Source organism: Leuciscus leuciscus, assembly GCF_965113295.1.
Source record: "Leuciscus leuciscus genome assembly, chromosome: 2".
Lineage (NCBI taxonomy): Eukaryota > Metazoa > Chordata > Actinopteri > Cypriniformes > Leuciscidae > Leuciscus > Leuciscus leuciscus.
This window is the reverse complement of record NC_138726.1, coordinates 36,024,514-36,040,747: the sequence shown is the minus strand read 5'-3', so window position 1 is coordinate 36,040,747 and position 16,234 is coordinate 36,024,514. Positions and strand designations below refer to the sequence as shown.

The 16,234-nt window shown below is 38.8% G+C and overlaps 1 protein-coding gene across 2 annotated transcripts; it reads left to right on the top strand.

Moving 5' to 3' along the window:
* Positions 1-903: 903 nt before the first annotated feature.
* Positions 904-14,312, top strand: sall1a (spalt-like transcription factor 1a). 2 transcript variants are annotated; one of them, XM_082161127.1, is made up of 3 exons: positions 904-1,804; positions 8,208-11,611; positions 12,713-14,312. In XM_082161127.1, exons 1-3 carry the CDS (start codon positions 1,732-1,734, stop codon positions 13,151-13,153), a joined length of 3,918 nt encoding a protein of 1,305 aa, XP_082017253.1. In that variant the 5' UTR covers positions 904-1,731; the 3' UTR covers positions 13,154-14,312. The 2 variants fall into 2 exon arrangements, with proteins under 2 accessions (XP_082017253.1, XP_082017254.1); XM_082161128.1 differs by lacking the exon at positions 904-1,804 and adding an exon at positions 1,860-5,336.
* The last annotated feature ends 1,922 nt before the right edge of the window (positions 14,313-16,234 follow it).

Below are 16,234 nucleotides of genomic sequence, written 5' to 3'. Positions count from 1 at the left end.
CTCTTCTTTAAAACACTGCCTATTTATATTAATGGTAGATTATTATTTGTATGATTATTATAATAATAATTATTATTAAAATATAATAATATAATGGAGCACTTTACACAAGATTTTGAATAACATCAAACGTAAAGTACCATGGACAGATTGCTACGTTTTGAGTGATTAAAAAAGTCTTTGTTTTCACATATGTAGCTAAAACATATTTGTTTTTTGCATATGTTGGCTACTGATATTTTTAAATATGTAAATTCTTACTTTTTAAAAAGAAAGATGCAAGTGCTTCAGCCGTTAATAAAACGTTAATGCAAAATTTTAAGTTGCTCATATTGTTTCCTCTTATTTCAGTGGTCATTTATTATTTTTCATGTTTAATCCAAACTTTTGATTTTTGAAAATATATAAAAAATAATAATAATGATTTGAATATGTGTCAATATACAGCAAATCTCGTTAAAAGAGCAAACTGTTTAGCAGAGACGTAGTTTTTAATCCTGGTTAAATCGATTTTAAATACAGGCTACTTGTCGTTTCCAAACACTTTCTTGATGGTTTCCATACTTTTGTCACCTTTGCGCGACTTCTAACGTTTTATCACTAAAGATTCATTAGATGAGGACTTCTCTTCTCGGCGAACGCCTCGAAACATAATATGCTAAATTTGTTTTGCGAAATCATTTTCAAACAGGCTGATCGAGATGGGATGCGTTCGCACAGCTGACGAGGTTTGCTATGAAGCGCGAGCGTTCCTCTGTCTCCGTCGCGCGGTGAGAGAGTGGGAAGGAGAGGAGGGTGCGAGACTGAGAGAGACAGAGAGCGCTAGTTATGATAGAACAGAGCACTGACCAATAGAATAACAGAGGGTGGGGCTGACAATTTCTCACCGTTCTGCATGGGCCCTTAAAGTTTGTTTGTTCGCTGAATGCGGCGTGTGATGAAAACGTGTTACTGATCCCGTTCGGCAATAATCAGATGAATCTGATTTAGGACATCTGATACATTCTTTGGACTTTCGAGACGCCGATAGTTGCCATTACGCACGAAACTCAGTTGACCGACCTACTTTTAACACCGTTGCCTTGAGGAAAGAACGACTTGGTTAGAAACGGTGCGCTTGTAATCGTCCAGGAGCTGAATTACAACAACTTTAATGCAAATCACAAACGAGGATACGCGATACGCTCCGCAACATCTAGCTACGGGAAAAAAGGCTTTGGAAGATCTTTGGCAGACAGTTTGGCTATCCGGACACTCTTGGGTGAATTGCAACTTTTGAGCACCAGTTTGATGCCATGAAAGATCAGAAGATACGGTTGGTCTTTCGAAAGAGAAATTGACATTCCTGTAGTGGCTAAGTTAAGCTCCAACGTAGCCACCAGATGGTTGCTAAGAAGGGTTAAACTGTATCTAAAGGGAGTTGGAAAATCCAGCCTTTCTTCCACACGGATCAACTCATTGGGTGGGAGCAGCAAGAGAGACAAGAGTCCCCAGCAAATCAGCGGCTAATTGATTAAAGAGACTTCATTTGAATAGGGGGCTGGCAAGGTGCCAATCGCCTTTCAGAGGACCCCCCCACCCCCCTCAAACCCCCTCCCCTCCATGATTAATCGTGAGGCATTATTGATAATCATAACAGGACACATGCGCGGTGGATGGGCTCGATTTCCGTAATTTTGAGCAGATTTGATAGTAATTTTTTATTCTTTCGTGGCTGATGCGTGAGCCAGCATGTCGCGGAGGAAACAAGCGAAGCCGCAGCATTTCCAGTCCGACTCGCAGCTGGTCCCAACCGAGCACAATGGTGAGTGCAAGCCCTTATTACACACATAAACTCACTCTGCACTTTTTTTTTTTTTTTTTTTTTTTACCAAAAAGGGATTTCTAACTTTATTATTATTTTTTTTATTTTTTTATTGATGGTTTTAACGTATTTAGTGTGACTCTTCCTTGTTTTTAATCTCAGGCAATGAATTGGTAATCGTAATATCCCTATATTAGTGTGCTGCTGAATGGAATCGCTTAAAGAGCTCTATTATTTAAGTAGCCTACATTTGAAAACTTTTACACTCCTCGTGCGATCATCAGAAACTATCACTTTATCCTAAAACAAAAACACATTTCATCTTGTTCTGTTCGATTCTTTGGAGTAAGAATGACGTTGTGCCATTATTGTGTGTTTTTTAAAAGTTGGCTCATGAAAGCTGACTGATGAAAGAAAGTGGCCTATATAGGTTAAGTTATATTTTTTAATTTTTTTTTAAAGGTTTTCCAAAATTCACCAGCAATCATTTGTAAAAGTTAAAACTCATTGAATTAGTTTTGTTCTGGCCCGTTGAAGTTGCCCACACAAGAGGGGATTCGCATGGTTTCAGCTTTTCACCCTCTTCCCCGCTTCTGTAGGATATTATATTGCATCTCTAGACCTCAGCAGAGTTTTATTCCATGTTATCACCGTTATCGAAAAGTAGGCTGTCATGCGACTGTTCTCAAAGGTTGAGGCTAAATCAGCTAAACTTATTTTGTTTAAAAATATTTTCCCCTAGTATCTCCAACTTTTGTGAAACTTTATAAGAGGTAATAATTAAACTAAATTAAACTTTAATGGCGTGTAGTCACGGGCGATCGAACAACGAAATCACACAATCTCATGTAATCGAGCTTTTCCATAATGACTTCATACTTATATAATTTAGACATTTTTTTGCGCCGTATTAATTTTTTATGTACCTTCTTATACAGTAGACGGGTATCGCAAAACTTATATCAATATGTTATCTCGTTCGTTTGCTTTTAAATGAGTTTCAACTTGAGTTTTGTGATCAAGAGCTCACTAGCTAGCAGGCTGTGCCATGTAGTTTCCGACACACACTGTGTCCAAACTCATCTTTCATACAGTGCGTTGTCAACTTTTAAAACAAGCATTTAGTCTACTACACATATATTAAGCGTTTTTCGACCTAAATGAGAGTGCAAATTATTATAAATGTATTATTTTCTTTGGACATTGTAAAACAACGATATAAGCTAACAAGCCATAGCCTAATTGTATGGGGCTTTTTTTTTTTTTTTTTTTTTTTTTTTTTTTAAATATGCTTTCATGCTAAATGTAGTCTTTATAATTTCATAGTTTTCAGTGTTGGAACAGTCAGGCAGGCAGTGACTGAAGATTTTGCAACAGTCAATAACTAAACATTTAAAGTCTATAGCCTATCTGTTTTACTACTGCTAAACTGCATGTCAAAGTTCGTCTCACGTCCCATCGAGCTATAAAGAATTTAAAAGACATACTGGACATTTTGATATGTAAAGTGTCTTATTTGAACCGTTTTATAGCGCAATGTTTCGGGGGAACTGTCCTATCTCTTGCTTAACTCAGCGTTTTCTAGGCTATCATGTTTCTGATTGTGGGACCTTTGAAGATATTTTGTTTCAAGTCGAAACTAGATCCAACTAAATTTCCTTCAATTTATTTATTTTTTATTCTTTTTGTAATTTAATGCATTTTCAATTCCGTCGTGAAGAATTAGTATTAGTTATTATACGGTTAATGCAAAAGGGAAAGCTAGTTGGCTATTACATAGCACACCGTTCTTTTAGTGACGTTTCTACGGCAATCTTTAAGATTCATAAAGAAGCATTAATCACTGGCACACCGCGAGTATTAGTTATCTAATAAGGCGGTGGAGATCAACATTATGTTATGCTTCTTCTCTTTACATTAAGTTAATTTGTTTTTTAGTGTTCTAAATAAAACAATCTAAACTGATTTTCGTTACAGTTCAATGGGCCGCTATATAGGCACCAGTTGCTTTCAGATGTCTGAACTTTATTAAACGGTGTTCCTTAAACCTACAATGTATTGATGTTTGCTTATAAGAAAAAACAAAAACAAATATAGGCCTATATATCAATGATAGATAATTGTTAAAATATTAAGATTCTTAATTTTAGTGTAAAAATGTATACTGATTTCCGCGGGTCTATGTGTTGAGATACAATATTAGCCTATTGCACAGCATTGTATTTTAACATAGCTTTAACAGTTTAACCATCTATAACCTACGTTCTCTACAAACTAATTTGTAGAGAACATGGATGTACAGAAATCAGCTCAGTGTTATTAAAAATGAATACGAGAACAGGCCCAGATTTACATAAGCAGTTGGTTAGCGACTTACGTGCGAAAGGCATTCATAAGTGAAGTTTATGTGATTACTGCTAGAATTTAAGAAATGGAAAAGAGAACAGTTTTTCAAAACCATACCATTGCTGGATCTTCCCATTTAAATTTAATAACGAATTGAATGGTAGGATTTGTCAACCACTGTCAGCTGACCAAGTTCACATTTTTGCCAAATACAGCTTGCCTCATTCAAAGCAAGAGGCAAATGCACAACCTTAGTGTTCACTGTTCAGAGATTTGTTGCTGTCTTTTTGACTTCAGCATTTCTTGGTAACGTTTTTCGCTAAAATTCAATGAAAACCAGGCCTCAATAAGTAGGCCTACAGATAAACTTCTCTTGTTGTCTTCTCTTCTGAGAAAAACTTAAAGCAGAGATGCTAATTTTCTACCTATGCTTTGTGGCCTGTGTGGGATATTAGAAAGCAGTCTATACGGCTAGACTGAGGTGAGGAGTCTGTCCTCTCTGGCTTGTCACTAAGGGTGGGATGTAGAGCTTTTTTAACCTTTGCCAGGCTCCCTCGGTGGGGAGGCAAGAAGAGATCAGGTCACGGTGTGTTCTTGTGTACCATGTCTCTGACCTCCAACATGCTGTGCTATAGCCGGCCAAACAGGGGCTCTTACTTTTTCCGGGGTGGTGTGTGTGGGGGTGAGGAGGTGGGGGTGATGTGGATTGAGATCAGTGTGGCTGCTTTCCCCTTTCACCTCAGCAAATTTGCCACACACCCACCCAGAGAGATTGTCAGGGAGGTCCCCCCTCCAAAATACACACACAAGCATTGCAAACAACAGGGATTTCGTATCTTGTCATTTTGCAAGTGTTTATAGTGGATGCTTTTGGAAGTTGTTTCGACCAAGTTTTTTTTTTTTTTTTTGCTATAGTCCCCTCTCACACCAATGCTTTTAAGAGCATGTCAAAAGAATTGAGGATGAGGGCTCGGTGACCAGTAGAGAAGCCTTTCCCAGGCACACCATCTAGTGTTCAGTGGGAAGTTTTCTATGGCTTGAGAGAGAAAGTGAGGGAGGGACGCAAAGGGAAAGCATGAAAGTTGAGGGCGGGAGGAAGAGAGTAAGGGACACAGAAGGAGGTTTTGAGTGAACGGTAACTCACTCTTCGAAGTCACAACTAGCAAGGCGCCTGCAGCTGAGAAAAGTAATGTAGACATTACAAATTATTCTCATGTATGTTTATCCTCTCTTTTTTCTAGTTACTCTTTTTTTTATACTTACCACATTGCCAATTTTCTCTCCTTTCTCTGTCTTGATTTGCTTGGGATGAGATCTTTGACCTTGCTCTGTAGCATGCTGATGATGACCCAAAGCAACCACGCTGTAAAAAAACTGTTCTCATCAAAACTAGCTCTGTCTCACTAATCTACACAGCCGTACACAGAGTACAATAGCTTTCATAAACTAGCGTTGTTTCTTGCTTTCCATTTACTATTGGCTGTAGACACACATCTGGCTTTGTAAGTTGCCTATTACGCATTGTCATTATTTTGGGTATAATTAAGTTCCCGAAAATATATACTTTTCTAAAACTTAGAAACATTTATTTCTGTTGCCTTGTCTTGTTTTTGAGACGGAAAATAATTAATAAAAGGATAATTTATTTATTCATTTGTTCTAATGTTAATTTACTTTATTTATTTTGGTGCTTGAAGATGTCCATTTTTTTTGTTTGTTTTTTTGTACCAGTGTCAAAATTATCTGATTTGATATGACATAAGAATTTATTTCATCATTCATATCTGTCATATGATGATCGTCAAATAATTGTTTGGCAGTTATTAGTTCAAATGTCGACATTCTAGCAAATACATCTTGTTAGAAAACAAGGTATTTTTTAAATCTCGAAAAAATATTTAATGAAATTTAAATTTCGAAAAAAAATTACATTCAAAAAGTCCACAGTGGTGTAACTTTTGAATATGCATTTTTAAGGATATAGTATCAACTTCTGTGCATAGCAATTACAATTTTTTCAGAATTGTTTATCAATGATTTCCAAAGACTTGTGCTGTTGTTCATCTTTTAGTAAGTCTTTTATAGTAGCTACATATTCACTGAGAGGGAGAGACATTTTTTTTTTTGTATTTTTTTTTTCATTTTATGATGAGGTAAAGTGACTATGAAATGAAATTTGCCAACCGAAAACAAAGGTCTTCAATAGGTTGCAGTTGTTTAATTTGTGAGCTGAATTATCATTACATATGACTGTAAATAAACAAGCGACTGGTAGTGTGCATTATCATTATGATTATTATTATCATCATCATCATTATATTATCAGTAATAGTAGTTTTTGCTATGTGTTTTTATTGGTTGTTGTTGTTTTGTTTTGTTTTGTTTTGTTTGTTTGTTTGTTTGTTTGTTTTTGTTTTTTACGGGGGGGTATATTTTTTACAATTAATTAATTAATAAAAAAAATGCACCTACCCCAAAACTATATTCACACTTTCCCTTTCATTGGCCTCACTTTAACAGACTTTTAATATTAAAACTTATTTATCAAAAAAGTTGACTTTTTTCCGTCTGGGCAACACATCGTTTGTGTGAGACACGGCTTTACTGTCATGGCAACTTTAACGTTATCTGATGTTCCAGCTCAGAGAGACACAGGGGGAAGATAATCCCTGAATTAAACAGGATCTGCTTTAGAGCCAGCCGTGATGAGCAGGCTGGGCCCTCGCCCCTCTCCCCTGCTCTGACACTCCCATGCTGGGGAACAATGGGGAGCCATCCTGTCTCTCCACAGGGCTGGGACACACTTCTTGCAGGGGTTTCATTTGCAAATGAATCTCCACGCTGATGAAAATGTTGAGAGCAAAGCCCCACAATGAGTTTGCCTCACAATTTGTAAATCAACTTGTATGTTAAACAGCATGATTTTTGAGGGACAAAAAGAGAGGAGGTGGGGTGAGAAAGAATGAGGAAACTGAAGAAAGGCCACTGCCCTAGAAGAAGGGAGGGAGGGAACAGAATAGTTTTTCTCACTTTCTATTTCAAATTCTTATGGTTCATTTTCTAGAAAAAGTTTCAAAACCTGTTCCACTGTATAATTTAAATGAAAATCATCATGTGTTCTGGCACATGATATTATTAATGTACACTTAAACATTGTTTGAACAAGCAAAGAGTTTCTTGCTTAGTGAAATGTTCAGTAAGAGTTTTTTTTTTATATATATTTGTGCTTGCATTGAAATGCTGCATAAATCATCACCTAAAATAGTAAGAAATGTTCTTATTGATTTAATAATTATTTAGTATTCCAAATAATTTAAAAACAATGCGCTGTATTAAGATGATCATGAAATTACTTCATTCACGCTTAGCCTTGTATGAATGAGTTTGAGCTTCTGCAGAGTGCATAGCAATCTGAATGCCAAAGGCTTACTTGTTCCTGTCAGATCCTGATTGCAGGCTGACTGGATACAAATTAGTTTAGTGACAGGGATAACCTGTCCAAGATGCCTGCCGTTGGTTGAAAATGAGCAAAGTTGACAGCAAATTGAAAGTCTAATAAGTCCTTCAAATGGTTGATTTGTGCCTAGTGGACATGTAGACAGTGAGGAGTATGAAATATTGGAAATCAATGACCCTCTATGAAATTTCATTAGGGCCCATTGTTCTCAGTTCATAGTATTTTTATGTTTTGATGGATTATCTGAAGAAAATGATTACCTAAGGTGGTCGAATTGATGGGACTTTGATACACATCTTCAAAGATCACTTTTAAGCAATATTGTAAAAGTGCTATTGATTTTGTCTCTTTTCTTATCCTATTTCATCATAGCTCTACATAGTGTGAAGGCCTTTTCTTTGAGTTATTTGGTATTTGTTTCTTTTTTGATGGTTGTTTTTTGAACGTATGAGGGGGATAAGCATTAAACTGATTAACGGAAGATTAACAACAAAAGAATTTGAACAGATAAAGCTGCTTCTTCAGATACAAAACATCTCTAATCGCTAATCCTCTTGTTCCCCCCCCCCCCCCCCCCCCCTCTCTTATTTTCTTCTGCAGGGGACACAGAGACCAACCTGGACGTCTCCCCCTGTAAAGACTCGGGTGCCCATGTCTGCAGCAGATGTTGCGAAGAGTTCTTTGAACTATCGGACCTTGAACAACACCAGAAGAATTGCACTAAGAATCAATTAGTTCTAATTGTGAATGAAAATCCAGTGTCTCCTTCCGGAACCTTCTCCCCAGGATCCTCTCCTCATAATCCTGATGAGCAGATGAATGATACAACTAATAACACAGATCAAGCAGAGTTGACCGACCTTTTGGAGCAGAACATACTTGACAAAGAGGAGGCCATGGACACAGAGATGTCAGGAGTCTCTGCACCCCATAATGATGGAAGTGGATGTATGGCAGGTGGCAGCCCACTCAGTGGTGTTGGAAGCAGCCATGGAGCTCTCGGCAGCTCTGGGTCCAGTATGGGGAACTCTGTCATCTCTGTCTCACTACCTCAGCTGGGTAACTTGACTGAGTTGGGCAATTTTTCCATGATCAACAGCAACGTCATTATTGAAAACCTACAGAGCACCAAAGTGGCTGTGGCCCAGTTCTCTCAAGAGACCAGAGGAGCGGGAGGGCAAAGGGTGGCTGTGCCAGCCCTCATGGAGCAGCTCTTGGCCCTACAGCAACAGCAGATCCATCAGCTACAGCTCATCGAGCAGATTCGTCACCAGATTCTTCTGCTAGCGTCACAGTCACCTGAGCTTCAAGCACCACCTAGTTCTTCCCCTGTGACTTTAGGTTCAGGTACTAGCCCGCTAACCACTCTTAGTTCCCATTTATCTCAACAGTTGGCAGCTGCTGCAGGGTTGGCACAGAGCATAGCTAGCCAGTCTGCAAGCATTAGCAGTTTGAAACAGATGGCTAATGTTGTGCAGCTACCTCAGAGCAATTCCAGTGTGGGAGAGTCATCTCAAAGCCTCGGCGCACCAGTGCCAGCTACAGTTAATGCCCAACCTCCAGAGAAGAGACCAAGCAATGCAGGAAGCTTGCATCCTCAGTTAGGAAACCCATCACTTGCAAAGTCATCCACACCTGCCTTTGCAATGGGAAGCCTTTTGAATCCTGTGGCTAATACCCTTCTACCTCAGCCCCCACCAGGCAACCCAATATTTTCCAGTGCACTGCCCAGTGTCGGTACCACAGTTGAGGATCTCAACTCACTGGCTGCACTGGCTCAGCAAAGAAAAGGCAAGCCACCTAATGTCTCATCTTTTGAACCGAAGAGTAGCTCTGAGGATACGTTTTTCAAGCATAAGTGCAGGTTTTGTGGCAAGGTGTTTGGTAGTGACAGTGCGTTGCAGATTCACTTACGTTCTCATACAGGTGAGAGGCCATACAAGTGTAACATATGTGGCAACCGCTTTTCCACCCGTGGTAACTTGAAGGTTCATTTTCAGCGTCATAAAGAGAAGTATCCACATATTCAGATGAACCCATACCCTGTCCCAGAACATCTAGACAATATTCCAACGAGTACTGGCATTCCCTATGGTATGTCTATGCCTCCTGAGAAGCCAGTGACTAGCTGGCTCGATAGTAAACCTGTTCTGTCTACTCTGACATCTTCTGTTGGCATGTTACTTCCACCAACCATACCAAGCCTGCCTCCATTCATCAAGAAAGAAGAGAATAACGCATTGGCTATAAGCAGCCCTTCTCATTCTGCAAAAAGCGACTCAGGTCCTGCTGATACACCTATGAAGAACACAGAAAGTGTGTTGGAAGAAGGTGAGAGCACAACCCTGCCTACCTCAAATGGAAAAGCTGAAGAAAACAATCAGTCATCCAGTTTAACAACAAGCATGAGCTCTGCAGTGGAGGGTACCATTGAGTACACCACCTCCAACAGCCCTCCAATGGCCACTAACCCACTCATGCCCCTGATGTCAGAACAGTTCAAAGCTAAGTTTCCATTCGGAGGTCTCCTTGATCCTCTCCAAGGCTCAGAAACATCTAAGCTTCAGCAACTTGTTGAGAACATTGACAGGAAGTTGACAGACCCCAATGAGTGTGTTATCTGCCACCGTGTTCTTAGTTGTCAGAGTGCACTGAAAATGCACTACCGCACACACACTGGGGAGAGGCCTTTCAAATGTAAAGTGTGTGGTCGTGCCTTCACCACCAAGGGCAACCTCAAGACTCATTACAGTGTCCATCGAGCTATGCCGCCACTGAGGGTCCAGCATTCCTGCCCTATTTGCCAGAAGAAGTTCACAAATGCGGTGGTACTGCAGCAGCATATTCGCATGCACATGGGTGGCCAGATCCCCAACACCCCTTTTCCTGACAACTATCCAGAATCCATGGGGTCCGATGCTGGCTCATTTGATGAGAGAAATTTTGATGATCTTGACTTCTCTGATGAAAACATGGAAGGAATTGAGGATGGACCAGACAGCAGTATTCCAGACACACCAAAGTCAGCTGATGCATCTCAAGACAGCCTCTGTTCATCCCCTACTCCACATGAGTCATTAGGTATGGAGAGCCAGAAGTGTGCCAACCAGGGAGCAGTAGAGGAAGTGCAGTGTGACCAAGGGAAATCATTGGAGAACGGATTAATGGAAGGAGACAGACTCACAAATGACTCCTCTTCACTTGGAGGCGACTTCGAAAGCCAAAGTGCCGGAAGTCCAGCTGTCTCTGAATCTACCTCTTCCATGCAAGCTCCATCACCCTCTAATGGTACTATCCAACAGCCAAAGTCTCCGAGTCTGGAGGATCGACAGCAGAGGGCATTGTCATTGGAGCACATTAGTGCATGTCTCATGCAGTCTCATTCTGCCAGTCCTGGAGCTCTGGATCTTTCTTCAATTAACTCATCAAAAGATCCTCTTAGCATGCTTTTCCCCTTCCGTGAGCGAGGCACCCTAAAGAATACAGCATGTGACATCTGTGGCAAGACATTTGCCTGCCAGAGTGCCTTGGACATCCATTACCGTAGCCATACCAAAGAGAGACCGTTCATTTGCACAGCATGCAACCGGGGATTTTCCACCAAGGGGAACTTGAAGCAACATATGCTGACGCATCAGATGCGAGATTTGCCCTCCCAGCTCTTTGAGCCGAACACCAGTCTTGCCTCCAGCCCAACTCCATCCCTTCTGTCTGTTGGGCCATTGACCTCCATGATGAAGACTGAGGTCAACGGCTTTCTGCATAGTTTTCAACCTGAAGTAAAAGACTTGCCCTCAGCATTAGTGACCTCATCTGCTTCCACTTCTCCAGTACTTTCGACTGCCCCACCACGGAGGACGCCTAAGCAGCACTACTGTACCACTTGTGGGAAGACATTTTCTTCCTCCAGTGCCCTGCAAATCCATGAGAGAACCCATACAGGAGAGAAGCCCTTTGCTTGTACCATATGTGGACGAGCATTTACCACCAAAGGAAATCTCAAGGTAATTATCACTGCATATTAGATGCAAATAATTTTCTCAGATTTTATGAAATACATGATTTGAGCATTTCCAGATGTTTTTTCGCTATTTATATTTGTGAAAAGCCAGCCACAATGGGTATTGACCGTATAAACCAGAATTGATTGGGGAAAACAATTAGAATGCATTGTGAATTATAAAGGGGGGAAAGCACAAGTATAAACAGCATTGCACAAAACCAAAGGTGTGTGTGTGTGTGTGTGTGTGTGTGTGTGTGTGTGTGTGTGTGTGTGTGTGTGTGTGTATATATATATATATATATATATATATATATATATATATATATATATATATACATATACTGAAATAATAAAGGGGATGCAGAAATGGGATGTTGAGTCATCCCATAAAGATGAATATTGGTCTGAAACCTGAGCTTAAAATTGGTGTAACATAGCCGGGAATGCTTTACTTAACAGGCTTTAATCACAGTTACCAGCAGCTACCACCCTTAGCAGTGGCACGCTCACTTTTTTTTCCAGAGTTTGTCACAATGATCACAATAAAAAAGCCTAGCACACAAATAAATAGAATCCTGAATCCTGCAGAATTTCATATGAATGGGGAATGGATCATTTTAGAGCTATGTAAATTGTAAAAGGAGCTTGGTTAAAATTGCACCTCATAATGTTCAATGCTACACTAAGGGTTGCAACAATTAAACAAGGTTATTTTCCCGCTAAATGTATTGCATGCTTCAAGGGTGAACTGGGGGCAACTGTCAGATACAATACTGTCCACCACAATGAGAGTGGACAGTGCAATTTTCTCAGAACACATGTCTACAGACCCTTTCTTTCATATGCAGACCACCATTCTCACTGAGAGAATGTTACATAATTTTAACCTTGTTTTAATAATTAGACAAATGCTGCTTCCAGTGGGCCTATTTTAATACTAATTATTATAGTACTACTCCCCTTTTTCCATTGCATCATCTCACGTGTTATTCATTTTAATTTCCAAACTTTAAATGATGTAGCTCTCCTTATCCTTTGTTTTTATACTCTTTAATCCTTTTTCTTCTACTTTTTTTCTCTTTCTCTCTCTCCCTCTCTCTAGGTGCATATGGGTACCCACATGTGGAACAGTGCTCCTGCACGCCGTGGTCGCAGGCTTTCAGTAGATGGTCCCATGGCTTTCCTGGGCACCAACCCTGTAAAGTTTCCTGAGCTCTTCCAAAAGGACCTAACTAGTAGAGCTGGAAACGGAGACCCAACCAGCTTCTGGAATCAGTATGCTGCTGCTTTCTCTAACGGCCTGGCCATGAAAACCAACGAGATCTCTGTCATCCAGAATGGAGGTCTACCCCCTCCACTGTCAGGGAGTGTGGGCAATGGGGGCAGTTCTCCAATCGGAGGCTTGACGGGCAGCATGGAAAAGCTGCATAACTCTGAGCCCAATCCTGCTCTGGCTGGCCTAGAGAAAATGGCAAACACAGAGAATGGGACTCACTTCCGCTTCACACGCTTCATGGAGGACAAGGAGATAGTGACAAACTAGAGAATCGTTTTTGATGTGCTCATGAACAAATATACACTCTTTAACTGGCACACACAAGTGCTCCAGAATATGCGTCCATGAAAGAGAAAAGCAAGGAAAAAAACTGTATCAGCTTTTGCTTGCCATTAAGACTTTATGAAGAGGAGTTTGAAAAGAACTTGCTTTTTTTGTACAATGTACAACACGTTATAGTTTTTGGAGCTTATTTATTAGTGATTATAACCTTGCTCGAAAACCAAGTGGAAATATTAACAGTTACTTAGTTTTTATGTTATTTTCCGTTTTATCAGCAGAGTGAATCTGTATGAGTGTTTTAAAGTGTGCTTTTGAAACTTAGCTTTTCTTGGTAGAAGACTTCACCATGACATTAAATTATTTTCTATCTGTAGTATGTGTTAACAAAACTTGATGTTCATGTAATGATTTAGAGCTTAAAGTGCAACGTAAGGCTGTAAATACTTTACACTTATCTGTGCTAGATGGTTTACAAGCTGTGTAGAAACTTTCCTCTGAGAAATATCAACATTTCATAAATCCAGGGACATTGGTTAGTCCTTTTCTCTCTGTCTTAGAAGGTAAAAAGAAAAAAAAAGAAATGTAAAAAAATGGGTTTCACCTCAGCTGTTTATTTAGACCTTAGTATTTTCCTTTTGCTTTTTATTACATTCAGTTCTCACTCTTTATTTGTGCAAATAGGATATAAAGCTTAAAGGGTTGTTAGATGACAACATGAAGAGGTCCACACACTCATGAATGAGAGGGGAAAAGACAAAATACCTTGTGTGATCTTTGAGGTTTATATTTTGTTGGGCTTTCAAACTGCTGCTAGGTACTAGCATCTACTGCACATCATGTGTTGACACCCTATACATTTTTTTTTTTTTTTTTTTTTTCGAACGTGGAGCAACAAATTCCTTTACAACAATTGTACATAGTCTTACTCGACAAGACAAGGTCCATCTCGGCCAGGGGACAAATGATGATAGTGTTTTTATAAATATTATATAAATATATATATATATGGACTGTTACATGCACTTTCTTGAAAAGTTGAAAGATCTTTTAGGGCCCAGTTTCTCTACAGTTTAATACCTACTAACAACTACGATACTGTAATTCTTTACTCTAATAATCAAATACATCAGTTTTTCAAAAGAAAGAGTGTCTGTCTTGATGATTTGTATTGTGTTTTACCGCGTTTATGCAATCAACTTAATTATTTAAAATTATATATTCCTACGTTTATTTTTATTCGTTTTTTATTTATTTTTTTATTTTTATTTTTTATTATTTAAAATAATTTTGAGTTTCTCCAGTCGATATCCTGTTTTTAGTTCTGGCAGAATTTCTTCTGCTGATGGACTATGGATTTCTTCTCCCGACAGAGTGCATTAAACGTGTGAAATGTTAATCCAAAGTCGGTTACATATTTAACTTCAACGTGTCAGACCGAGTCCGTCAGGATGCAAATGCAATTACAGAGTGCTTCATTAAAACACATGCAGCTCCTCTGTAAGTCACATTTCTGAGTTCATCATTCTGGCGGTTGACAGGCTTCAGCATCTTTAATTAAACAATCGATCGTTTTAGAATCCCCTTTCTTTCAGCGTTTGTTTAGATGGATTGGTTCACCGTTCCTGTCTCATATAAGGGAAACTTTTCATATTCGCTTGGCTAATCCGTTTTCTTTAAGTTAATAGTTTTTAGATGAAAATATTTTCATATTGTAATGATAGTTAGGATGCTTTAATTTGGTAGCCTATGATTGTCTCATGTTTCCCGGAGATTTGGGTTTAGTCGGACTGTAAATGCCCTTTAGCCAACATTTGATATACATGATACAAATATAAATGAGCCTATTTATATTTATTTTGCGCTCTACAAACGAATAGTGGCATTTGCTTTATCCTCTGGATTTATCGTCGCCCTTTAACATTTTGTCCTCACCAACAAAAGCCTAGCCTAAAAAAATCCTGTTATCGGGGTATTTTATTGTTATTATATTGTTATCGATTCGTGGTAGTCTACTTATTCAACTACTTTTAAAACATTAAGGCAATAAACCCTTTAAGGAAATGTCACTGATTAATAGTGGGCTTTAAAAAATTAAATAATAACTATCAATCTATCATCGTTTAAAATAAAATATAGCCTATGTCCAGCTTTTTCACCAGCTGCATTTAATTTAACACACCATTGCACTTCCTGAAACGCAGGATCTGTTAATTCGAGGCTTGCATCCTCTCGCCCCACACCGCCTCCTCCCCGGATTTTATAGCTGGCTAAATTCCCCAATATTTACAAGATCGCGATGCTAAATGACCCCTGCAAACAGTCCGGGAGCGGCAGAGGGTCCCCGCCCCTCTCAATCTGCGCTCTCACCCCGGGACAGGCACTTTAATTGTTTGAACAGCCCAGTTTCCGGATTCTTCAATGACAGGCAGCGCGCACTTTATTGACATCATTGACACCAAACCCCTCTCAATTATGGCATTTGTCTCACGGTGTTTGCAATAAAAGTGATTTGATTCACACCCGTTAAATTTTGCTCCTGAACCGATGCATTTCATATTTGCGTTAATTTCGTCAATGTATAGGCTACATTTCTTAAGGCCAATCATTTCATTGTAATGTAAAAGTAATGTTGTGCACCTAATAGTTTCTCAATTTGATATGTAATGACTAATATCGTTGAATATTAGGCTATTAAACATAATGTTTATGCCTCCCACATCATGTTTTATGTTAACATTATGACGTCAATCAATATAGTAAGTACAGCTTGAATAATACCAATTTCATTTTAAACCACAATATGAGACACATAGTTAAAAATATAAGAGAACCTATTTTCCTAATTATTACTAATGATAAAAATAATAATAATAATAATAATAACAAATAAATAAAAAATAACTTATTTTGTAATTTTCTACTTTTAAATAATAATTCCATATTTTTCATTTATTCTCTTAAAAATAAATGAAGAAATATAGAATATTCTTGTGGAATTTTCGTGAACTAAAAAACAGAGAAATGTTAATCTTTAATATGTATTTAATAATCTTTAGTCATGTTCCT

Bases quoted from the DNA above. Each gene is read 5' to 3' on its own strand.
- sall1a (XM_082161127.1), top strand. From the start codon at position 1,732: ATGTCGCGGAGGAAACAAGCGAAGCCGCAGCATTTCCAGTCCGACTCG. The intron at 1,805-8,207 runs GTGAGTGCAAGC...TTTCTTCTGCAG, and splicing joins GGTCCCAACCGAGCACAATG to GGGACACAGAGACCAACCTG. The intron at 11,612-12,712 runs GTAATTATCACT...CCCTCTCTCTAG, and splicing joins CCACCAAAGGAAATCTCAAG to GTGCATATGGGTACCCACAT.